Source organism: Mustela nivalis, assembly GCF_964662115.1.
Source record: "Mustela nivalis genome assembly, chromosome: 5".
In the NCBI taxonomy this organism is placed as follows: Eukaryota; Metazoa; Chordata; class Mammalia; order Carnivora; family Mustelidae; genus Mustela; species Mustela nivalis.
In genome coordinates this window covers 52,196,850-52,223,970 of record NC_139024.1, presented here as the reverse complement: position 1 = coordinate 52,223,970, position 27,121 = coordinate 52,196,850, and the positions used below count along the sequence as shown (strand labels likewise).

Genomic DNA, 27,121 nt, shown 5'->3' with positions numbered 1-27,121 from the left:
TGGGGGATTTTGTTCCAGACTGCACTGCTGGCCCTCATACCCTTCCTTTTCAATGTGCCTTTTCCTTTATTTTTTTTTTAAACTGTGGAAGATCTGTTCTGGTAATCTTAAAGTCATTTTCAGAGTGAGTTGTATTGTATGTAGTTGTTGTCTTGGTGCCTGAGGGAAGAAGTGAGTTCCAGATCCTCTAACTCAGCCATCTCTCCTTGTTTCCAAGTTTTGGTTATTCTTCATTATATACATTGTGAAATATTATTTTAACCAAAACGTAAGAATTTTATAATATAAATTAGCATTGTTCATAAGCAAAGATCATGAGGAATTTATTAAATTTGATTTCAGTACTTTTGTTTTTTCCTCCTTCCTTTAGATCGTGTAATGAAGAAAGCTGAAGAGTCTGAATCACACCTGGAGTCTGAAATTAAAAGGAAGGTGCCACAGAAACGTCCCAGTAGCACATATCAGTCTCCACCTGCTCTGTCTCCTGCTTCAAAAAAATGTTTAACTGATTTAGAGGTGGGTGGAGAAATTACTCTTGTTAATCAGTTGATATTTTTATCAATATTACTTTTAGTACTTACTAAATTATAGGTGATCTTTTCTTAAAAGGACTAGAGAAGACCTAGAAAAGTTATTTAAGCAAACTTTTCTGCCTTCGTTATGTCATTTTTTTTCACTATCCAAAATGTAGAATACTTGTCTTCTGAAAACAATTGATCATTGCCTTCCTGCAACATACTTCAAATGATAGCTCTCAACCAGAAATATTTGGAAATAATTTAAAATTTACAAAAAATTGAAGAAATAACAAAAAGACTGTCCATATACTCTTCTATTAGATTCTCCAGTTTTCCACATCTGATATATTGCTTTCCCTGCCTTCCTTCCCCCTTACCTCTGTGGTGTGGTGTGGTGTGGTGTGGTGTGGTGTGGTATGGTGCGGGGTGTGTGTGTGTATGTGTGTGTGTGTGTTTCTGCTCCATTTGAGTATAAGTAACAGACATGATGCCCATTTAACACTTAATGCTTTAGTGCATGTTTCCTTAAAAAAGGCAGGGGGTAGAGAGGAGGCATTTTCTTACCTAATCATAGTGCAACTGTCAAAATTTTTAAGTTAACATAGATCCAAAATTACTGTCTTATCCACAAACCCCATTCAAATTTCACCTAATTAATGTCCTTTTTCACAACAGGATCCGGTTCAGGATTGTGTTATATTTAATTGTATGATCTTTAGTCTTCCTTAATCTGGAATAATTCCTTAGTCTTTCCATGTCTTTCATCACCTTGATATTATGGAAAGTATGTTTGTTCATGATTTCTTCATCCATTTTTCAGGAATTCTCTGAAGTGATTCTGTAATCTTACCATTACATCATATCAGAATGCATACAATGTTGATTTTCCACATTATAACTTTTATCTTAAGATGTACTTTCCTAGATTTGTCCACTGTAAAGTTAATTAGTGGGTATTTCTTATTTATTAATAAGGTGAATTAGTGTAAGGTAAGGTATTCTACCAGTAGCTCATGAATTAAGGATGAGCTACTATAAGGTAGAGGATTTACTTAATGTATTCCTTTATATCAGCACAGATGTATAGATTCCTTTTTTTTTTAATTGAAGTGTAGTTGACACAACATGGATTCTTACTCAAAAAAGTTACGTTCTGTCTCTGTTATTATTTTGATGCTTAAATTGTTACAGTCTTGTCCCCTGGGAAGTTATTTAAGCTGTCTCCTTTTTCTTTTTGACACATCCACATCATTCTTTGAATACTGCCCTTAATTTTTGATGTAACCAGATGGTCTAGACTTCTTTGTATTTTCTTTGTCTCAGTTTTATAGTCATTCATTTCTCCAAGGACCCATTGTTCCTATTAGGTTATGCTCATTGCTACTTGGTATCAGGTTTATAGGCCCTCTCAGTGGACAGAACTAGTAAGTATATGTGTGTTTATATGTTAGTATTTAGTACATGTTAAAATCCATGAATTTATCTGGAGCTGCCTTGAGATTGAGTTGGGGGGGGGAGCCCTCCCTGCCAAAATAATAAAATAAAATTCATGAATTCATACTGATAATTCCTATTCTAGTCTAAAATCACAGTGTTAGTCTTTACCACTTTTCATGTTTGTAACTTCCTTCTCTGACTGAGAAACCTGACTTCCATCATGTCTAGTGTATTTACTTATTGATTTTAGTTGCTTTTTATTGGATTATTTTCCTGACATACCAGCCTAAGCTAGGCTTAGGCTGTACTGGCATTTCCGCACTATCTTGCCCACTGCTTGATTCAGGTGAAGAAGAGAGAGAAAAGACAAAAGCTTTTCCCCAAGACACACCATCCTTCCCTAGGGATGCAAGTAGAAAACCTCAGAATATTTTTAACATCCAAAATAAATCTTCCTTTTACTTTTCACTTGCATGCCAGTTGTTCTTATTCTGTTCTTAGTGAACATAAAGAATTGATTCTAGCCACCCTCTATGTAATTTTTAATTCTTAGACAAGATTAGTGGAGTTTTTTTTCTCCACATGTAGTCTATGAAATGCTACGCTTTGTGCTGCTTAAGGAAACACAGTCTTTGATATTTGATGAGATTTTGCATATTAAGACTCTGCTAAAAATGATGTCTCAGGGGTTTTCAATAGAGACAGGCTCATTCTTACTAAGTGTAATTGGTTATTATTTATGTATAAAGCCTAGCAGATAATATGTATTAGTGATTTGGGTTTACTTTAGTTTGTAAAAGTCTACCTACCAACAGGGGGAAAATGAGTCTTTAATTAGTCTTTATTTTCCAAAAGAAATTATATCTAACATGAAATTGTTATGGAAAAATACAACTTTATACACACTTCACTAAAGGTAATTGTGCAGTATTGAGATTCTGGTTTTGAGATCACTACATTGATAAAATTCTGAAACTCTAGTTTTTATCATGGAAAATTTAACATATATCTGATTCAGTTAACCTGCATTTTGTTTTTAATTGTTGAAAGTAGTTCCAAGGTATGTGTTTCTTAGCTGATGGAAGGCATATGATAGTAGCTCACAGTGTATTTCATTATGTATTTTAATATCAGAAACTTTAATAGTATGTGCTTTTTCTATTTAATATCAATTTTATAAAAGGAAATATGTGGAATTATTACCTTTTCATGAGGTCTGTTCTTAGAAATATGTCCTATTAATCTATCCTATTAATGTCCTTTTCACAGACAGTGAATAATAGGAGTCTGTCAATACCCAACTTGATCATTTTCATTATGAAAATAATAGAGTTTAGATTTTTTCTTAGAAAATTAGGTATTTTAGTGCAGGGTGGTATGTAAATGGAGGCTACTCCTTTATTTATGAGTTTGCCTTTTAGGTGCAGTGGAACATGGCCAACCATTTGCAGTTCATCAGTGAATAATTGCATTATTTCATTAATATACAGTTGACCCTTCAGCAACACAGGAGTTAGAAGTACTGATCCCCTGAACAGTTAAAAATATTCATACAACTTTCAACTCCCCCAAAACTTTATTAATAATCTACTGTTGACTGGAAGCCTTATCACCAACAAAGGCAACTAACACATATTTTGCATGTTATATTATATACTGTACTCTTACTATAAAGTAACTAAGAGAAAAGAACATGTTAAAATCATAAGAAAGAGAAAATGCGTTTATAGTACTGCACTGTATTTATTTAAAAAAAAATCATCATGTAAGTAGACCTGTGCAGTTCAAACCTGTGTTGTTTAAGGTTTAACTGTACTATTAATTTTTTTTTTTTAAGATTTTATTTATTTATTTGACAGAGAGAAATCACAAGTAGATGGAGAGGCAGGCAGAGAGAGAGAGAGGGAAGCAGGCTCTCCACTGAGCAGAGAGCCCGATGCGGGACTCGATCCCAGGACTCTGAGATCATGACCTGAGCCGAAGGCAGTGGCTTAACCCACTGAGCCACCCAGGCGCCCATGTACTATTAATTTTTTACCTTATGATGATGGGCTAAAATTTCGGAGTTGATAATCTGTCCCATATTTGTGCCTAACCAGTTGTTTGCATACTTTGCCTGCTAACTATGTGTCCTAAATACACGGGGCCCTATCAGAAGTCCTATGAGAAAAATAAATTCCTTAGACCTAGACTCTACCAGTGGTATAACTGAATTCTGCTATGTACTGGCAGAGAAAGAATGTTTTCTTTTTCTTTTTTTTTTTTTTTTAATTCACCTTTGCTAAGATAGTGAGCTGATGTTCTACTAAGTTCAACTTTGCCTTGGTTGAAGCTTGGTTTCATTCTTTGTTGTTATCTGGGGTAGATTCTTGAATAGGTAGCATGATATAATAGAATGGCTTTGTTGTGGGTCATGTAGGACAAGGTAAATAATTTTTGTCAGTTTTCCCATCTTTAAAACAAGGAGATAAGATAGTATGCTGGGTTTTAGACTTTTTTCTACATATTTTTTAGTTAAAAATTTACATAGAATAAAATGTGTAGAACTTAAGCATTTAGCTCAATGAATTTTGAAATTTATGTTTACACAAGTGATCATATATAACTACCATTTAAGGTCAATGCTGCAACTGCTTGATGATTTCTGTCACCTAAAAGACTTTATTAAACAACTGTGTATTCTCTTATGTATTTTTAAGTTGACATTCAGCATTTTTTGTTTCAAGTATAAATGGTTACATTGGATGTAATAGTTGACACAATGAAAGGAACAACATTTTAAAATAGAGTAGTTAACTCACTTCGTATATGGATCTGGTAGCCTCCAAATACTATAGCACTTAATAATTACAGTCTTTATCATCTCATTGCTAGAAGTATTTATCCACTTATTTCCTATGATATAAGGCTTGAAGTGTTTAAAAAAATTTGTTTTTGATTGAGTTATTTTGATTATTAATAGTAGACTTTGATTAAAACTATGTTATAGTTTGATAAGTACCTATTTGACATAAAAAGTAAAATTATTAGAAATGCATGTCTTAATTAGAGACAGTGACTGTTTTTCTCAATTCCTATGTCCTTGAATAAAGATTATGTTACATATTCAGACAGGATTCAACATCTCTTCGTGTTTTTCCTTATAGTCTTAGTGCTAAAGAACCTTTTTCATGTAAATAAGTACATGAGTCTGAAAAGAATCCTTGAACTCCTAAATTATATGCCCCAAATCACAGGAAGCTCTACCATCAAAAATATTTTTAATAATTTCACAATTGTAACCTAGATTTAGGCCATCCTTAAAATATTTTTGAAGCACTGTCTTAAAAAATCAGTTGTCTTGTAAAAGTTTTTGTTAAACAGTATTTAGAACTGATTTTATCCAACATTTAAAATTGTCCTTTTGTTTGGTTTCGTGGTTTTTATACTCCAGAGCAGTATGCCATTATAGTATTTCAAATGGAAGTTGGGCTTTTTTTAAAACTATGAGAACAGTTCTGGCAGGAGATAATTTTCCGTCAGAGGCATAGTCAAGTCAGATTTTGGAATGATATGTGGAAATTGAGGATTTAGATATTTAAGATTATTTATGCTCTGTATAACATAGAAAATCCTTATGTAGCCATTAAGAAGTATGCATGGCCCATTGTGAAGACTGTTGGACTAGATGGTCCCAAAAATTCCTTCCAGCATCCTGATGCTAAATCCCAAGTAACATGATGTATTTCATATTTAGCATTTTGTGGTAGCCTTGGTGATAATGATGGGGAGTAAGAGACTTAATTTTGAGATCTTACTTTTTATTCCATGATGTTGAAATAAAATGCCAAAGTCTTTTTTTTTTTTTTTATTCTTTTGGAACTTAAGGTTTCTAAACAGTGTGGATATTGTCCAAAATGTGGAAAAGAAAAGGAAAATCAGACCAAATGCCAAAGTTGTGGTATTCTTTTTCCTAAGGATTTGCAAAGAAATTGCAGACAAGCTATAACTTTGAGTGAATCTTCTGGACCATTATTAAGAACATCAATTCATCAGAATTCTGGAGGACAGAAGTCACAAAACACAGCATTATCATCCAAGAAGTTTTATGGCAACAGTGTGGGAAAGATTCCAGTTGATATTATTGTGAATTGTGATGATAGTAGACAGAATTATTTACAGACTAATGGGAAAGTCATTTTATCTAGGGCAAAAGTAGCCAAAATCACAAACCTGAAAGAAAGGAAAACAAGCCTGTCAGACCTAAATGATCCAAGTAAGTATTTTACTCCCTTTAGTCATACTTATATCAATCCAGTATTTTTTACATATATTTTTAATGTGAGCATAAGCATATTTGAGAAGCGTAGTTTTAATAGGTATCTCTTGTGTTAGTTAGTAACATGTTTTTTGGGTAGATGATTAAAACTGTCCATGTAGTTGGAAAATAACTGACTTTGTTCTCATCCTGTCCATCTTAAATAGTTAAAAAAAGAAAAGCACAGACCTTGGCCCCAATTAATCATAGATCAAATGCCAAATTATGCCCAACTTTCTAACTTTGGTTTGGTTAATTTAATCTCTCTGATTTGTAAATGGATTATTTTCTACCTGACAGTGTTTTTGAGGAAGTAAATAAAATTTAAACTGCCTAGCATAGCCCAGTAAATAAAATATTTGATACATGGAAAGGACTCAGTGAAAATTAGTTCCCTTTTACTGTTTTACTTTTACTCTTCCCCTAAATCTTTTTCCTGCCTTTAGACAAAGGTATATATATATGTGCATATGAAATGCAGTCCTGTTTGTAATAAATAGCCAAAGTCTGGCATCAGAAAGTAGTTGTATAAACTATAGCATACAGAGCTGTAAAAGGAGAGAAAGATCTCACTTAATATTCTGTAGAGTGATTTCTAAGATCTTTAATAACATGAATAAAAGCAAGATACAGATCAGAGTGAGTATGTGCTGCCCTTTGTTTGTGAAGGGCAAGAGAATGAATATAAGGATTTTTTTTAATGGAAAGATATGTTAAAAAGTAATTGGTTAGAACTAATTTTAAAAAGTAGTTGGTTAAAAGGGAGTAAACAATGTAGGAATTAGGGATAGATGTTAGATATTTCCAAACAAACTCTTTTTTTGTAGATTTGACTTTGGAGCCATGTAAATGTTTTATATGATTATAAAACAAAATTAAATTGGAAGTTTAAGAAAAATCAAAACCAAGATGAAACTAATGAACCTATTTATGTATCTAGTTGGTGGATTGAACACACAGAATTATTTCGAATGAATTTAAATTAATACATTAATAATGTATCCTAATCTGATACATTTTAAGGTTAAGTAGAACTGCAAAGAAATTCTAAATGTACTTAGTAATATTGTTAGTAATAATACTGGTATCGTTACTTTTAAACACATATATTGATAAAGCAAATAAGCAATTGTATTATATATATGAAACTAAGATTTTCAGTTTTAAAGAGTTGAAAAGTAAAATCAGAGAAGTAAAAATTATATAATTTTAAATTCAAATTGGAGATAATAATGTGAGATTATTATAATGTATTCTCTTAAATATAATTGAACAATCCTAGTTCCCATATTTGTGTTTTTGAATACCATTTCTCACTAAAAAAAAAACTAGAACCTCCAGAGAAATGGCTGACTCCAAGTCCAGAGCAGGAGTCTGTTTAATAGATCTAGATCATCTTCTCATATCAGGAAGCATTGGAAACAGTCAAAAACGACTGTGGACATGTAAAAAGGACACAGGAGCTAAGAAGAAAGGGCTCCTACTGACCAATAATGGGACTACTTAGGTCACAAAAGGTATCGTGACTACTGTCTGCCAAATATGAAATTTGAAAATAAAATGAAAATGAAAATTGGAAATATGTCAAATATATTAAAATTAATTAGCTCATAATGGTGTCCCCTTTGGTCTCCCAAAAGAAGAAAAGCTCTCCCTTGGTTACCTTTGGAGGTTGCTTAGATTCCAAATCATTACTTTAAAAACGGTTAAATAAAAGGGGATAAAATTTTTAAAAAAATTTTAACCTGGGAAATATGTCAAGCTCTATTTTAATTTGATTCAGTGTAAAAACCTTAGCTCATACCAGTATATTAGCTTATTTTTCAAAAAGAACTCAGAGGTTCCTGGGTTGTTTAGTTGATCAAGTTTCCAAGTCTTGGTTTTGATTCAGGTCATGATCTCAGTCAAGGTCATGAACTTGAACCTGACATCAGGCTCCACGCTCAGAGTCTGCTTGAGATTTTCTCTGTCTCCCCCTGCCCTCCACTTGTGCTCGCTCACTCTCAAATAAATAAATAAATCTTAAGGGGAAAAAGAAGAGAACTCCATTAAAAAAATGATTACTCTGTGATGAGTGTCCAACCAACATTCGGTTATGTTGGTGTTGGTATTTGATGAATATTTTATGATGCATTTTAATGTTATACCAGTACAATATTAAATATTGTTAATGTCATTTGAATCTTTTCTAATGATGAGGTTTTTACATTTTAATGATTAGATATGAAGAAAACTCTCACTAGGTAGTTACTGGGTACTATTACTGAGCCAAATGTTGTATAAGAAACTTACCATCCAGAGGAGATTTCTAGGATGAGAGAACTGGAAGTTAGTAAATAAGGCTAAGGTGATAAGAAAAAAACTAAATTTATGTGGTTTTGAGGTCCTCAAGTGGTTTACTATTTAAATCTTAACCTAGGACCATATCAGTCATGAATTAAAACCATAAAGCATAAATTTCTTTCCCTCCCCTCCTCAAAAAAGGGGAAAAAAATGAAGACTAAGTATTTCCCATTAAAGCATAGAGAAAAATGTTTTAAGAACATTTTGTATTAACAATAAAAAATAACTTTTATTGAATACTATATGCCTTACTTTCTGATAAAGGTATATTCACTAACCAATTTTGGTTTTTATAATCATGTGAGGTAGACATGAATATATCCCATTTTATAAATGAGGCAGCCTAGGCTTAAGGAGATTAACTTCTTGATATTATATACTTAAGGACTGTTGGAGTTTAGACTTTAATAAAACAAGTTTTTCTGGTTTTAAAGTCTTCTTTCCTTATCTACTTAATCATTAAATTTGTATTCCTATTAAAGTAGTTTATTGTAATGAAACTAATATTAGGTCCTGGGTGGTCAAATAAATAAAATATACAATGTCTCAAGTAGTGCTGATAAGTTCAGTGTAGAAAAGTGAAGCAAGGTCCAAGGAATAGAGAGTGATAATTGTTAGGTGTCAAGATGAGGAAGGGTGCTATTTTAGATAGGTGGTAAAATAGACACCTTTGATAAAGTAACTTTTGAAGAGCCCCCGAATGAAGTAAGGAGAAGGGTGTGGTAAGAATGAAGTTAGAAGGATCTATAGGAACAAGATTGAGTATAAGCACAAAGATCTTGTATTAATTAATGTGCTTGGTTTGCCATTACAGAATACTGTAGACTGAGTAGCTTAAACAACAGATATTTATTTTCTCACGTTTCTGGAAGCTGGAAGTCCAAGATTAAGGTGCCATCACTTTGTAGACAGCCACCTCCTCACAGTGTCTTTACATGGCCTTTCTTCTATGTTTGCATGGAGAAATTCTGCATTTCTTCTTACTATAAGTACACCAGTCCTATTAGATTAAGGCTACACTTTTATGACTTCATTTAACATTTATTATCTTCTTACCGGCTATATCTCCAAATACAGTAACAGGAGGGTTAGAGCTTTAACGTATGAATTTTGAGGGAACACAATTTGTCCATCATAGATGCTGATGCAGAATCTTATGTATCACATAGAATGTATTCTATATATAGAATGAAATCAGCTATGAGAACAAGATTTTTAAGTATATGGTGTCTTTGCACACTTCCTGTTTGCTTTGCAAGTATGGTGTCATTGAGCACAATCCTCATTTATTTTAAGTTATTAAAACGAACTATGTAGTATAATTCTATCTGCTAAAGCATTGGGCCTTTAAATGGATTTTTTTTTAATAGTGGTTATAGAGGTTTTTAGTGTCTCTGAAGCACCATAAAAATATATATATATCAATAGAAGAGTTTGCTTCCCCTTTCATATGTATGTTTCTGTATTTTTTTTGTAAATAAATGATGCAGTTCATGAACTTGTAAGCTTTTTTAAACATGTAAGCTTTTGCTTACATATGTCAGGCACTGTGCTAAAACCTTTTATGTATTAAATCATTTGTTCTTGTGACAATTCTTTGAAATAGGTGCCATATTTGACCCTAATTTTACAGAGAATAGAAACTGAGCTAAATAGTAAATTAAAAAACCCTGACTTTCAAATATGTATAAATCTGCTTAGACCTAGTAATCTGGCTTGTTAGGTTTTTTGTTAATAGTTCTGAAAAGATCCAGTTTATCATTTGCTTCTGAGACTAGGCAGCAAAATAAAAAGACGAATGGAGTGATGCTGGGATTATGGTGTTCTGGGGCATGTGTATTATTCAAAAAATATTAACTAAACATTTACATGTGGGATTCTAAAAAAGAAAATTGCTTCTACGAGTTATATGTTCTTCAGTATATGATTTTTGAATTCTTTTTCTTCTCCAGGTGGTTTTTAGACTCAGGAAATATAGCAGTAAACAAGGCAGTGATTCTGCTCTCTCAAGTTTATATGTAGTGGAGAGAGAGCAAATAAACATCAACAACAAAAAAAAAAACAAAAGAAAATGTATATCATTTTTTGTGAATATGCCAAGTACCTATGCACTTACTTTAAGTTGGGTAGTCAATCAAAAAGCTATTTGATGACAAAAATGCAAAGTATTAGGAGAATTACAGTCCAGACAAAAAGATGTTGTGAAGTTTGAGGAACAAAATATAAGTGGATGGTGTGCCTGGAGCAGAAAGAGGGGGAAATGGCATATTGTAGGATAATTGAAGTAGGTAATGGCCAGATTATGTCCATTTATAAACCGTAATAAGGAGTTAGGGTTTGACTCAAGTGCATTGTGGGTGGCTCTTGGGAGTAATATAAAAATGGGTTTGATAAGACCAATAATGAGTAGAGAGTCTACGAGCAAATTCCCTTCTTAGTATCTTCTCATGCCCACATTCATTTACTCCACAGAATTTACTGAGCAGTGCACATAGGTCCACATTGTCCCAAGGACCAATTATGATTTTAGTGATTTCCTGTGTGAAATAAAATTATTTAGTCACATGGAGTTTCAAGTACATTTAAATGCATGCCATCTTTTGAACAATTTATATGCAGATTATCTTCATTCTTGAGACTTTCTAGAACTCTGAAATAGATCTATGATAAACATTTAAATTTTGCTGTAACTTGTGTATATTTCCTGTGTGGGTGATGGTAATGGACTACAGAATAATTACATGTTTATATATTCTATTTTAAAAAGCCAGTTTCTTATGCTGTCTTCATTTTTAATTGTCTCCAAATTTAATTTTTCATCAGATAGAATGGATTGTATCTTCATTTGTTTTTATTAATCTCAGTTCTGGAAGAGATCCAAAGCAAATTTGGTATCTTTCCCGCTTTGGTATAAATATTTACATATTTAACTGACAGAAATGAAATACCTGAAGTATTTAACATTTTCTTTATAGTAATTTTGTCCAGTGATGATGATGATGATGACAATGACAGGACTAACAGAAGAGAAAGCATATCTCCTCAACCTGCTGATTCAGCATGTTCTTCCCCAGCACCATCCACTGGAAAAGTAGAAGCAGCACTAAATGAAAATATCTGTAGAGTAGAGCATGAAATAAGAAGCATTCCAGCAGATTCAGAGTTAAATACAGTTACATTGCCAAGAAAAGCAAGAATGAAAGACCAGGTACTTTTCACATTTATTGACATTTATTCAGATTAAGTCCCCCCTTTGGAATGTAAATACTTTTTTAGAGGGAAATTTAACAATGTCATTAGGAGAAAAAGATAAATTATTCCTTAAGTGGGGCTTAAAACAATTGATTGGAAGATTATTTAAAAGAATATTAAAACATACAAAAATCAATTTAAGTTAAAAGCTTAAAATGTGAAAAATTCAACAAGAAGAAACAATACCAACTTTATAGTGTAATATAAGTATGAAAAGGTATATTTGTATAATCTAGTGGACCAGGGAGAAGTCATTTTTAACTTGGATATATTATACTATGATACTGTTTTGCTGTGTTTTATTTTACATTTTAATACATAAAAATTTCAAAATACTTAGGTGGCAAAAGATAAGAAATTATTTCAGTTAATGGATCTAGAAAGGAATGTTTATAATTTGTAATCTAAAGATAGAAAAAGACAAAAGGGGAAGAAAATTCAAATGAACTTAATAGTTTCAAAATTAATACAAAATTGATTAATATGGACTGCTGGCTAGACTCCAAGGGAAAGGGTGCTTTTCTGTTTTGCAGGTGGAAAAGAAAGTTGTTACAGTCTTTTGGGAACGCAATGATAAGAACATCTATTTAAAATTTTTGAGTGTGTAATGAATGACCAAAATATTCATTCCCTAAACTCAATCTCAAAAGAAACTTCTCACTACAGAGAGGGAATATCTAAGACTGTATATGTAAACGTTATTGGCATTGGCAAACAAATGCAAACACAATCTTGTTTATTAATATGGAAATGGCTGAAGAAATTGTGGTCTGTCTGTACTGTAGAGTGTTATGCAGCCATTGGCTAAGAATTAGAGCTGTATAAATGACTTTTAGGATTTCTATGTGGTATTGGTGGGTAGGAATACCAAGTTACAGAAATATATGCATATTTTCTTATTTTTATAAAAAGAACTTTTTTTAAAAAAATACTTTTATGTTAAAAGAAATTACATATGTATATACATATATCTGGAATTGTTACCAGTATAAAAATATGGAAACATACATTTGGTTGTTAAGATGGAAAACAAATGAGGGGCACCTGGTTGAATCAGTGGGTTAAAGCCTCTGCCTTCGGCTCAGGTCATGATCCCAGGGTCCTGGGATCAAGCCCCACATCGGGCTCTCTGCTCAGCAGAGAGTCTGCTTCTCCCTCTCTCTTCCTGTTGCTCTGCCTACTTGTGATCTCTGTCAAATAAATAAATAAAATATTTAAGGGAAAAAAAAAGATGGAAAACAAATGAAAACAAAGTATCTGTAATGATATAATGATGATAGAAGAATATGAATTGCTGTTTTTAATATAATTTTGGGAATGCTTTTTCAAGCATTTTAGCCAAGCAAAAATAGTAAATGAAGAGATGAATATATTTTATTGAATGGAAAGTACAGAACAGTTTACCAAAACAGCAAAACTGAATTTGATAGATGATGAAGTATTGAAAATGAAATTAAAATGTTTTGTTAACTGTCAGATTGTTGATAATTTTTAAGTATATAATACTGTTCATTTTAGTTAGTGTTTGAGAAATGGAAAAGTTGAATGTGTAAATTGGTACAGCAATTTGGCAATACGCACATATACCATGATTCAGCTGCAAAAATGCTTGGAGAATAGTGTGTCATGGGGAAAGGTCAGAGAGAACTCACATGTCCAGTCTTAGGGGGGTTCAATTAAATAAATAATAGATTTCCATATGATGGAATGTGTGGGTGAACAGCTTTCAGACTGGCACACTGAACGATAAGGGATCTTGAATGCTCTTTTAGAGGCTTCTTGGGAGGATATGGACCACTCTCTTCTAGACTCAGTCTCTCCACTTTGGATTCAACTGGAGCAGCTCTTAAATTATGTGTTTATTATTTACCTAAATAACATTTCATTTGGAGAAATAATTCTGAAACTAAAGAAAAAAGCTTTTAAACCTCAGTAGGTTTCTATTAATAATTTGGGAAAATATTCATGATTAATCTGTTAATAAGCCTGAAAAAGCAGTTTGCAGTAGTGTGTGTGTGTGTGTGTGTGTGTGTGTGTTGTTTTAATACGTGTTTTATGTCATACATCATAGAATGTCTCTAGGGGGACAGTGGGAGAATAATGTCTATCTCTATGCAGGAGATTTTTTTTTTCTTGCTTTCTATTAAGACCATGTTTTAGTCTTATGATAATAAAATTTTTATCATAATTTCAGTACCATTAAATTATACACTCAAAATAATTTATTATGATTATTTTGCATGTGGAAGTGATTAGAACATAACAGATCAAGTACTTTAACATTTTCAAATATATAAAGAAGAATCCTTTTGTAAATAACCATTCCCCTAAATACCTGTTTTCTAAGAATTGCTGATTTAGGGATGCATGGATGCCTTATTCACTTAAGGGGCTGCCTTCTCAGCCCCCCTGCATCAGGCTTCCTGCTCAGCGGGGAGTCTGCTTTTCCTTCTCCCTCTGCCCTTGCTCCCACACCCCCGCTCCACTTGTGGTCTCTTTTGCTCTTACCTGTCTCTCAAATAAATAAATAAAATCTTACCAAAAAAATTGCTGATTTAATCCAAACATTATAACCCCGCACTACCACTATTACTAGCCAGCTTTTTATCTAACATTTTACTGTGCATGAAGAACTGTGCTAAGCTGCTTGAATGCATTACCTCATTTGAATAGAGGCTCTTAATATTTTACAGTTTAGGAAATCAAACCTTAAGGAGTTACTGTTGTTTTAAAAGTCAGATAATTAAAAGATGGTATAGCTATGATTTGAACCTAGGCAGTTTGATTCCCAAATTACCGTTTCTCAGTGCTGTGCTCCTAATGGAATTTCATGTAATGACGAGGTAAGGTATAGCTGAACGAAATAGGAATGATTTCCTTTATATGAAATTAATAAATATTTATTCCCCTGTTGAAGTAAAATCTTTTGATAATTACATTTTTTATGTTGTATCTTCTTTGCATATGTGTACTTAGTTTTGCAGCCTTGTTTTAGTTGCTTAATTAAGTGAAAACGTTTTTTTCTTTTTCAGTTTGGTAATTCTGTTGTCAGCACACCTCTAAAACGTCGTAAAGTGACGTCTCAAGAAACTTTAGTTGATCCTGTATCTTTAAGCTGCCAAAGTTCCTTTGACAGTGTCATTTTAAACTGTCGAAGTATACGAGTAGGAACACTCTTCCGGCTATTAATAGAGCCTGTAATTGTAAGTACATTCTTAAGCTTTTTACTGTACCAATTATGAGATTCAAAATTCCATAGCTAAGGCTAAATATAATATTGTAAAATTTGTAAATTAAAATCTTTAACTTAATAGGATATTAAAAATTATTTTGTTAAGATTTCAAATTGCTCTAAGAGAATATAGACAAGTATAAACAGCTCCTCACAATAAAAGTCAATGGGTAAAAACTTGTAATGTTCAAGGTAGTACATACTCATCACAGAAAGATAATTATTCTTACTAAGTTAGAAAACCAGTATGTTACTGTTTTATTCTCATGCCAGCTCACTCCATGAAAAGAGTATTTCTTTCTTTCTTTTTTTTTTTTTTTAAGATTTTATTTATTTATTTGTCAGAGAGAGACCCTGAGAGAGGGAACACAAGTAGGGGGAGAGGGGGAGGGAGAAGCAGGCTTCTTGCTGAGCAGGGAGCCCGATGCCATAGCTTGATCCCAGGACCCTGGGATCATGACCTTAGCTGAAGACAGATGCTTAATGACTGAGCCACCCAAGCACCCCAAAAAGAGTATTTTAAAGAACAATGAGAGAAAGAAGGATCCAAAAGCTTTTGGGGCTGCCAAAAAATGTCTCATAGCATTAAGAGTCTTAGAAGTAGATTATTGGAATACATTGCCACCAGAGAGACATTGTGCTTTTGGATTAGTTTGGAGTCCATGAAGCCCAAAGGACTTGTCATACCTGTTAATTCTGCTGCCATCAGTCTAATTCAAATACATATTTTCTATTTGAAATTTTAATACATAACATTTAACCAGCATTAACCAGCCTTTTTAGTCATTTTTCTTTTTTCCAATGTATTCTACACATTATTGGTGGATTAATCTTCCTATAGCACTGCACTTAATTTGTACCTTTTATTTTATAATGACTTAACTTTATGTCCCCAAATACCTGTTTTCATCTATTCTTTCAAACCCAGTCCCCTAGTATTATTTCTTTTTCTTTTCCTTTCCTTTTTTTTTTTTTTTTTTAAGATTTTTTAAAATTTATTTGACAGAGATCACAAGTAGGCAGAGAGGCAGGCAGAGAGAGAGGAAGGGAAGCAGGCTCCTGGCTGAGCAGAGAGCCCGATGCAGGACTGCAATCATGACCTGAGCCAAAGGCAGAGGCTTTCACCCACTGACCCACCCAGGTGCCCCCCAGTATTATTTCTTATACATAAAGCAGAGTCTTTAAGAACATATATTGTATTATATATGAAAAGTTATAAGGTAGTTTTATTATTATTTAAATTATGGTAAGTAGTAGTTATTTATTTTCTAGGAGTCATAATTTCGTGGTACAATATGATCAAAGGAAGAAAAAGACCTATAAGTTAGTATAGGAGAAAATGAACTATGGACCTGATTTCTTACTTAGAACAAAGCTGTATGGGAAGCCTGATTTTTTTTTTTTTTTAAGTCATTAACTCCAGCTTCTCAGCATTAAAAAAAGTACCCCAGTACTGTTGTAACATACATCAAGCTTGTCAGGGATTTATGAAATTTGTTTTGTTACGAGTCCTCATATTATAGATTATCTTTCCTGGTTTCTGTCCATCAACAAAAATATCATTCTAAGTCAAAATACCTCAAAAATTCTCAGGGATCCCCTGTAGGTTTTATGGCTTTTCCCCATATTAACACTGTTATTCAGAACTTTCCAATATCATAAAGTTTTGCTGATAATTTAGACATTTAGTTGAAAGTTGCATTTTTAGTCTTAAGGCTACGTAACAAGAACTGCACTGGGGCGCCTGGCTGGCTCAGTTTGTAAAACATGTGACACTTGATCTAGGATTTAAGGTCTTCTCTCCACGCATCTTAGAGATAGCTTAAAAAAAAAAAAAAACTACATTAAAATTGGAGTGAAACGTTTTTTACATGAAAGTTGCATGTTAGGTTATATATGATCTAGTGAAGGGAACTAACTTCATGAATTTATTTTAAGAAATAAAAGACAAGGGACGCCTGGGTGGCTAAATGGGTTAAAGCCTCTGCCTTCCGGCTCCCGTCGTGATCCCAGGGTCCTGGGATCAAGCCGCACATCAGGCTCTCTGCTCTTCCGGGAGCCTGCTTCCCCCTCTCTCTCTGCCTGCCTCTCTGCCTACTTGTGAACTCTATCTTTGTCAAATAAATAAATAAAATCTTTTTTTAATAAAATCTTAGAAAACAAAATTTTTTTTAATTTTAAAAAATAAAGGCAGTATATAGAATATAAAATGTGTTCATACGGGTTTTTTTTTTAAATGCTAAGTGAAATATCTCAGTCAATACATAGTTGTGTTTAAAATGTGGAATATTGTAATCTGTGGTATTAAATTTCCTTGTACCATGGAATTGTTCCAGAGAACATTTATTGATGAAGTATAATTAATTTGTAATTTCTTCAAATAACGTATTAAAAATAAAGATGATTTGGGGCACCTGGGTAGCTAGCCACTTAAGCATCAATTCTTCATTTTGGCCCAGGTCATGATCTCAGGATCATGGGATTGAGCCCTGCATCAAGCTCCAAGCTGGGCATGGAACCTGCTTTGAATTCTCTACCTACCCCCACCACACCTCTCTTCACTCTCTTTCTCTAAAAAAAAATTTTTTTAAGTAAAAGATGAGGGACACCTGGGTGGCTCAGTTGTTAAGCATCTGCCTTTGGCTCAGGTCATGATCCCAGAGTCTTGGGATCCATACCTGTATTGGGCTCCCTGCTCAGCGGGAAGCCCTGCTTCTCCCTCTCTCACTCCCTCTGCTTGTGTTCCCTTCTTGTTGTGTTTCTGTCTATAAAATAAATAAAATCTTTTAAAAAAATTAAAGATGATTTGACATTTTCTTCCTGAATATAACTTCCTTAGGTTTTATAATGAAATGATTTACCTGCCATGTCATCGTTATTCTCAGATTTTAAATGTTTTATTGTTTTATGTACTTTATCAAATCTCATTTATTATTGGGTAATTTAATTATTTTAAATTCATTCATTGGGAGAATTGATACTATCTAGAAGTGCCAATTTTAAATCTTTTTATTGTGTTTTTATTCTTTTTTTAAAGATTTATTTGAGAGGACAGAGAGCATAAGTGGGGGAGGAGGAGAAGCAGAGGGAGAGGGAGAAGCAGAGTCCCCAGTGAACAGGGAGCCCAATGGCAGGCTCGATTCCAGGACTCTGGGATCATGATGTGAGTCAAAGGCAAGCATTTAAGTCACCCAGGTGCCCCTGTTATGCTATGTTATATTGTTTTATTCTTAAGTAAGCTCTCTATACACATTGTGGGCTGTACTTAGGACCCTGAGGTCAAGAGTCACATACTCTACCAAGTGGGCTAGCCAATTTTATTTTAAAAGTAGTGCCTTTAAATGTAAATACTTTGTTTTACAGGGAAATTGCTTACATTACTAGGAATACCCTATATACTCAAATATAATTCAATTCCTCATTTTTCCAGTGAGAAAATTGAGAAGATCTAAAATGAAGGTTTCACCTAACTTAAATTTAGAAATTCTTGGAGATGATGGTGAAATAGCTTAGTGTCTACTTGTAATTTAGTTACACACAAATTTTTACATGACAGATACTTAGACATGCTTCTTTTTCTTTTTACATCTCATATGCCAGTGTTATTTAAATGCTTCCATTTTAGTGTTTATGTCATCCTTATTGCTGCTTTTTGAGTCATCTGACATAATTTTTAAAGCATATAACTTCAGCTTCCATGTATGTTGGAATGTTCCCAAGCTGCAAGTTAGGTGTCCCCATTTAACATACTAACTTCAGACAGGTTTTAGAAGGTATGTTTTGTGACATGCTAGACTTTGCAGTTGTAATAATTACTAAATTTATTTTATATTTCTTTGCTTCCTTTTTCTACATTGTGAAAATTTTTAAAGAGTTGAAATAATGCTCCTAAAACTCCCAGCTAGATTCTGCCATTAGCATTTTACTAAATTTGCTTTTCATGTATCTGTTAATCTTTCCATATATCAATCCAACTTACTTATTTTTAAGTAGGCTCCACACCCAGTGTTGATCTTGAACTCACAACCGTGAGGTCCAAGAGTTGCATGCTCTACCAAATGAGCCAGGCCAATTATGTCCAAAGTCTAGAGTGTTCAATTAATTAGCTAATTTTTTTAAATATTTTATTTATTTATTCGATAGAGAGAGATCACAAGTAGGCAGAGAAGCAGGCAGAGAGAGAGAGAGAGGAGGAAGCAATTTCAGTGAACATACAGTGCAATATTAGTTTCTGAAGTAGAGTTCAGTGATTCATCACTTACATAAAACACCCAGTGCTTATCACAAGCCCTCTTTAATACCTATCTCCTGTCTAGCCCATCTCCCACCCACCTCCCTCCATCAATACTGTTTGTTTTCTATTGTTAAGAGTCTTTCGTGGTGGGTTGCCTGGTTGGCTCAATCAGCTAAGCATCTGCCTTCTGCTGGGGTTGTGATCCTGGGGTCTTTGGATCGATCCCCATGTTGGGCTCCCTGTTCAGCAGGGAGTCTGTTTTTCCATCTCCCTCCTCTTCTTCCTCCCCTCATGATGTCTCTCTCTCAGATAAATAAAATCTTAAAAAAAAAAAAAAAGTTTCCTGTGGTTTGGGGGCACCTGGCTGGCTCAGTTGATTAAGCATCCGATTTCAGATTTCATATCAGGTCATGATTTCAGGGTTGTGGGTGTGGAGCCTGCTTAAGATTCTTAAGATTCTTTCTCTTTCCTTCTGCCTCTATTACCCCTCTCATTCTCGCTCTTAAAAAAGAAAAAAAAAAGTTTCTTTATGGTTTGTTTCCCTGTCCTTTTTTTTCTTTTCCCCCTTCCCATATGTTTATCTGTTTTCTTCTTTAATTCCACGGGAGTGAGTCATAGGGTTATTTATCTTTCTCTGACTTATTTGACGTAGCATAATCTAGCTCTATCCATGTCATTGCAAATGGCCTCCAATTTACTTTTAAATGCATTTTGAAATTCTTGTTTATGTTTTCATTCTCTTAACACACACAGTGAGTATTAATTCGGGATGTAGTGGGATGTCTTCTGGATGTTAAAAATCTAGTTAGAAAATCACCTTTTAGGGGCGCTTGGGTGGCTCATTCAGTTAAGCAGCTGCCTTCGGCTCAGATCATGATCCCAGCATTCTGGGATCGAGCCCAACATCCCCCACATCGGGCTCCCTGCTCAACGGGGAACCTGCTTCCCCCTCTCCTCCAGCTAGTGCTCTCTATCACTATCTCTGTCTCTCACTCTTAAATAGATAAAATATTTTAAAATCACCTTTTAGACTACCAATAATAACTGATTGAGGCAAGATATCCAGTGGATTCTAAAGCCATTAGCAGAAAGGTTATTAGGGAACAGGATATTCATAAGCTTTCAAGTATCTCTCCACAGATTACTATTCAATTACTAAGAGAAAAGTATATCTTAATAGCGGAAAGACCTGGCACATTGGCTTTGCCAAGTGATTAAGTTTGTATCAGTAATGGGACAGCCTGACATCATATCCCTTCCAGTATGATGTAGTAGGAGGTACAAAACATCACCTGTATGCTGTATTAGGTAGAAATGTTGTGGCCTGAATTTTACAATGAGGCAACACAAGTTCAAGATGTATATTTTGCAGAACCTAGCCTGGATTCTTCAAAGGTCATGTTATGAAGAACAGAAGAAGGCATATTTCTGGTCCTGACAGGGGTAGACAAAAGAGACAAATGTAACCTTGACAGAATCATGGATTGGAAAAGTTAAAACACAATAAAAGGGATGCTTGGGTGGTTCAGTCAGTTAAGCATCTGAATTTGGCTCAGGCCATGATCCCAGGGTCTGGGGATTGAGCCCCTTGTTGGGTTCCCTGCTCAGTGGGGAGCCTGCTTCTCCCTCTCCTGCTCCTACTGCTTGTGCTCTGTATGTCAGTTAAATAAATAAAATCTTAAAGTAAAATAAAACACAATAAAGAACAATTTTGAATAACTGGGAAAGTTTGAATAAGAAGTGTATGTTGGATAGAGTTAATCTTGGTTTTCTTAGGTGTGGTAATGCTGTCTTGGTTGTGTAGGAGAATGTCATTCTTGGAAGATAGATGCTGAAGGATTTGGGGTTGGAATATCATGATGCCCTCTGCTTGTTTTATGCTGGTTTAACAAAGGGAGATGTGTATGTACATAGAGTAATGGGGAGTAGGTGTGGCAAAGTTTTAATAGTTAGTGAATCTAGGTAAGGAGTATTCAGGATTTTGTTGTAATATTCAGTCAACATCTCTTTGAAGTTCTAAGAAATAAACCGATAATGTAAGAAATGTTCTAAGTGCTTGAATAAAAAGGTGAAACTTGCCTTTCTGAAAGACAATTTGGCATGGAGGGGGGATACCTCATATTTAAGTACATGGTAGATGGTTTCATTTTTTTTGCCCTCTGTAGCCTCTCAAATAATGTGTCATTTAGGGTATTTGTAGCAAAATCTTCGTAAGTCTATGATTGGTACTAATTTATCTTATTTTTTAGTTTTGTTTAGATTTTATCAAGATACAGCTAGAAGGTAAGTTGTTTTATGTCTTTTTACTCACTAAAGCTTTATTTACAATAAAACACTTTGCAGGAATAAAATATTAAATGATATTCATAGAGTTCATGAAGATGATTCATTATTACATATTTCTTAACAAAGGGCTTGTATTTTAATAGTGTAATTTTTATTTTGTAACATCATAAAACCTGTGTTTAATTTTATAAGTATACTTCTTTAGAATCCTCTTCATTTGGAAAACATGTAGAAGCTTCTTTAAGATAGTTCTAAAGATTTTTCATTTCTCACGACTCAATATTTTTAGAGCGTAGCAAATATGTGGTTAACTTTAAATTTGTGTTTCCTTAGTTTCCTCCATTCATGATTTTAAGAATTGATTCCTTTTCTAATTTCATTTATTTTCCCCCAGAACCAGAAAATGAGCCTGTAGGGATTACTTTAAATACCTCTGATCTAACTAAATGTGAATGGTGTAATGTCCGAAAATTACCAGTTGTGTTTCTTCAGACAATACCAGCAGTTTATCAAAAGCTGAGCATGCAACTGCAAATGAATATGGAGGATAAAGGTTGGAATGATTCTAAGGGAACAAATAAATTAACAAGTAAGTTTTGTAGAACACCTTTTAATAATACAGTGCATTGTATAGCACAGTGTGAGTGTGCTTTAATAGATGTCTTAGATGTGTATTATCTACAGTCCTTACAGTGATCTTGTAAGAATAATTATGTATCTATATTTATATACATATAATATAATTACCATTTTATAAATGAGGGGAAAAGCCCACATAAAGTGGAATTTCTAAAGGTGAAACCCAGGTTTACCCATTCAGAAAGTTTTCAAAATGGGTTAAAACTCAAAAAAGGTTTGCATTCCTTATTTTAACACTGTAATCTGAGTAAAAATGAAAATTTTTAATGCACTGGTAGAAGTACTAAGTGTAAATCAACCATATAATTCTAGAATCCTTGAAACATCTTGAATAGGAAGTTTGCTGGCTCCTGTAATAAGTCTCCATCCTCTGCAATAATAGATGGTGTTCTCCAAATTGCTTCCCTTCGCTTCTAATGTTTATGACATAGCATGACTAATTGTAAAGTAAATACTTTTCAGCAGTAATTGCTGCTTTAGCTTAATGATGAATAAATGGTAGCTGCAATACTCGGTACATTAGTGAACAATAGTTTTTTATTTGTTTGTTTATTTGTTTTCAGTTAAGTTCTCTAGAGCTATTAATAAACCTGGCAGTTTCTTATTTGTGTTTGACAAAAATGTTAATTGAAATATACTTAAAACTATATATGGATCTTATTAGATGAAATGTATTAGTTACATCCATGAATAGATTTGTTCTTAAATTTGCTGCTAGGGTAATATATTCTGGTTCCTTTTTGTTAATAACTTTTAGGTGACATTGTTAGGTGACACTGTCGCTGGTCTTTATTCGAGTATTTGTTACATAGCCACTGTATATCAAACAGTAATTTGAACATTTACACCAGATTTCTGGTGATACCCTTGGAAACAAGTAGTTGTTACTCTTTTTCTAATATTTATTTGCCCTTTCTTTTTCTTTTATACTTAAAGTTATATTGATTTCTTTTCAGATTTGGAAGAACAGTACATAATCTTAATTTTTCAAAATGGCCTTGATCCTCAGGCAAATATGGTATTTGAAAGTATCATTACTGACATTGGCATAAAGAATAATGTGTCCAATTTTTTTGCGAAAATTCCCTTTGAAGAAGCCAATAGCAGACTTGTTGCCTGTACAAGAACCTATGAAGAGAGCATCAAAGGAAGTTGTGTGCAAAAAGAAAACAAAATTAAAAATGTAATTATGTTTTTAAGTTTTTTAAATAATGGGTAGCTTTAAAGTGAAATATGTTTCATTATCATACTGCTAATTTTGGAGTTAGATATTTTTAATTCCATTTCAGAATCATTTGCTTTTATATGTGATTTGTAAACTGTGTGTCAAAATATTAATGGCGGGTAGGTGACTTGTGACACATAGAGTACTTGGTATAAGTTTCAGAAGCAGTGTTAGCTCCTTTCCATACTGTATTCTTACCTTTTAATCTTTTCTTTCTCTCTCATCCTTTTTTCTCCACCCCCCGCCCCCACTCTGAACATATACTGCTATATTCAAATTGATTGTTACTCTTAAATTTGGTAGTGGTTCCCAGTGATGCCGTTGACTTCAATACAGATAAAGGAATTTTGGTCCTTGATGTACATTTATACGTAACATGTGCATACATGGTTGACAAAGAATACAAGCCATTTGATTGTGACTGTCAACATATGTATCCATTTCTAGAATAACTAATCATATAGTGTGTAACTCTGAAGCCAAAAGCTGTGTATTCTTACAACACAGAGTACAACATTAAATAAAACAAATTTGTCCCCTAACCCAGCAACTGAATTTTACTGACTTAATTTATTTAGAAGTACTTAAAATTTTTCATCCTGCCTAAAAATTGGAAATAGGGCTATCCAAGGCACAGTCTTGGTGAAGCTGAGCAAGGTCTCACCAGAGAAGAGCTATTCACACAGTTAATGGGTTAACGAAAAGAACAGAAGAAAGGGGAACCATTCCTCTTCTTTTGCAGAACTTGCCTCAAGAGGTTATTGATAAGGAAGAAAAGAGCAACTGAAGCCATAACACAGCTGTGATAGAATAAAACTTCAATGCAAGGTTCTTTCTTAAGGACTTCTTCATTCTGGGGAACTGAAGCTCATTGGACTATATTCCCTGAGCCTCTGCTCTCATACCCCATGGATTGCCTAATCATTGAACTTAGGAAGGGCTCCACTCCCAGAATCAGAAACCACTATATCTGTTCTTTGGATTTACAAATATAATTTCATCAGGATGATAGAGATCATAGACAAGATAGCAGTACACCATTGTTACAATAATTGGAAGAATATCACTGTTCTAGAAACTACACACACAAAGAATATAGGCCCTGGTTTTGCCTGTTTCTAATTTTTAATTGTTAAAAATAATATATACTTTTAAAATTCACATTTAAAATTTTTTTTTAAACTGTATTCTTGCCTTGTGCTTGCTTTTTTATTGAAAAATTTCCCAGTTGATTTTGTAAACTGATAATTTCCTTTACCAGGTGTCCCTTGAATCTAAAATACAACTTAAAAACAAGCAAGAATTCCAGTTTTTTGATGATGATGAAGAAACTGGAGAGAATCATACCATCTTCATGGGCCCTGTAGAAAAGTGAGAGTATTGATTTACGTTTGTGATGCTCTTAAATTTGTTTTCTTTTTTATTACATTTCAATTACGTACACACACACACTTGCTCATTTGCTTGTGTTTTTTGTGTTTTGTTTTGTTTTGTTTTGTTTTGTTTTAACTTGTTTATTTTGTTACAGGTTAATAGTATATCCACCACCTCCAGCTAAGGGAGGTATCTCTGTTACTAATGAGGACCTGCACTGTCTAAGTGAAGGAGAATTTTTAAATGATGTTATTATAGACTTTTATTTGAAGTAAGTTAATTTTCTACCTTCTTTAAGCATATCTTTTAACATTCTGTAGTGTTTATCTTTGTTTTCTAGAATCAAAACTTTGGGTTTTGAATTCTATCACTGCAACTTATTGTGTGATGTTTGGGAAATTATTTAATGTCTCTACCTGTGTTTTCTCATAAAAAAAGTGAGAAGAGTAGTAACATCTAAAAGGGTATGAGAATTAAATAATACATGTCAAGCATTAAGAAAACACTAGGCCCATATAGCATGTTCATAAATGCTAGCTTATTGTATTGTTTTTGTTATACTATTTTAGGCCTTTAAAAAATTGTTAGTACTGTAGGTAATAAACTATTGAGCAAGCACAAAAGTATGATTTTACTTGATATTTAGTGCCAGCTATGTACCACATACTGTGATAGAAATTTATGGTCTTATAGGGAACACAAATACGGGATTAAACATTGACAGAAGTATTAACGTGGTATAGATGCAGCAGCAAAACAGTGCTTCATTCTCTTTGGGGGTTGGAAAATAGAAGGGACCAAGTTTCTTTCCTGGAAGAGCTTACATCATGACCCAGTATACACATGCATATACATGTATGTGCAGTGTGTTTATACATGTATAAATTTGTATGTGTTTACTGGTTTGTGATATAAAATGAGTGTGTATATGAAACAAAACAGAACTATCAGTGTATCCAGCACTTGCCAGTATTTTCTAGTTTATTCAAATGTATTTCATAAAACTTTTTTTTTTTTTTGAACTGGTTTTTGAAAGCTGCTGAATTGACTTCATAACCTACTAATGGTTGCAGCCAGCATTTGAGGAAAAGAGTACATTGTTAAAAAGAGTAAAAGGTTTTGATCAGAGATGTGGTATCATAATTGAGCTTTCCTTAAGATCATTCTGACAAGAATTATTGTTGATGTCTAGATGAGGGATGATTTAAGGAAATTTAATTAAGGTGATACAAGAAGCCTGATTAAGGGACACTGGGTGGCTCAGCTGGTTCCAACTCTTGATCTCAGAGCTGTAAGTTCAAGCCCCACCTTGGACTCCATGCTGAGCATGGAGCCTACTTTAAAAAAAAAAAAAAAGTCTCATTAAGGCATTTTAATTAAAGTGGAAAGGAATAAATGTTTTTTTTAAGAGGTAGAGTTGTTTAGCAACTGAGTGAATGGATAGCAAGAAGGAGAGGAATGGTTGGCAGGTAACTCCTAGCTTTCTGACTGGTGAGACCTGCAAAATGATTTTGTCACTGAGTGTGAAGCAATGAACAAAAACAGAACAGGTTCGTTGGAGGAAGGGATGAGTTTGCTTTTAGATGGTTGTGATACAACAAAAGGGGCAGTGCCAGTAAACAACTGAGTATATGGTTCTGGAGTTCATTTGAGTTCTGGCCTGGAGACATATAGAATTAGGAGGCTTTATTTTGCAAGTGGTAGTTTAATTAATAGAATGGGTAAAATTGCTTAGGTAGAAATACAGAATGAGAAAAAGAGCTATAAAGGACAGAATCTCGAGAGTTAGGGAAGAAAGAGATTCTCATGAATAAATTCTGAAGGATTTGAGAGGTAAGAAGAGAAATCCATAGTTGGCTATGCCATGAAATTGAAGGGAGTTGAAAGCTTTAAAGGAGGATACATTAAGTGGGTTCTGTACAGCAGAGGTTAGGGCAGATAAAGGCTCAGAATAACTTTAAGGTCCCAGGGACCCTGAACTAATACCAGTCAAATGTTGACCTGGACTTCTACCCTAGTCCCTGGGGGATAATGAGATACTCATTTCTCTCTGTCTAGCAGAGATGGTATCAGTGAAGGTCTAGTGGGGAGACTTCCATCCTTACTTGTAACACAGAGCCCCTCTGTCTCTCATAATAGTGGCCTAGTAGAGAACCTGAACTTCCATCCCCACTGGCAGTAATGAGGTGGAGCCCACTATACCATAGAAGGTGGTGGTACCAGAGAAGCCTCTTAAAACATGAAAATTAAATAAGATCTAGAGTCCTGTAACTTACCCAAAATG

General features: G+C 33.7%; 1 protein-coding gene across 9 annotated transcripts in view; it reads left to right on the top strand.

Annotated features, from left to right (window-relative positions):
* SENP6 (SUMO specific peptidase 6) overlaps positions 1-27,121 on the top strand; it is a 117,743-nt gene that overhangs the window by 63,627 nt on the left and 26,995 nt on the right. For 3 of the 9 annotated variants that reach the window (XM_082730280.1, XM_082730279.1, XM_082730278.1), the window contains 9 exons: positions 371-516; positions 5,913-6,210; positions 11,571-11,803; positions 14,880-15,050; positions 21,563-21,596; positions 21,994-22,188; positions 23,195-23,421; positions 24,725-24,834; positions 24,992-25,108. In XM_082730280.1, coding sequence (XP_082586406.1) covers positions 371-516; positions 5,913-6,210; positions 11,571-11,803; positions 14,880-15,050; positions 21,563-21,596; positions 21,994-22,188; positions 23,195-23,421; positions 24,725-24,834; positions 24,992-25,108 — 1,531 coding nt within the window. Of the gene's footprint in view, positions 1-370; positions 517-5,822; positions 6,211-11,570; positions 11,804-14,879; positions 15,051-21,562; positions 21,597-21,993; positions 22,189-23,194; positions 23,422-24,724; positions 24,835-24,991; positions 25,109-27,121 lie in introns of all 9 variants that reach the window. The other 6 variants (XM_082730277.1, XM_082730276.1, XM_082730275.1 and 3 more) reach the window with 2 other exon arrangements.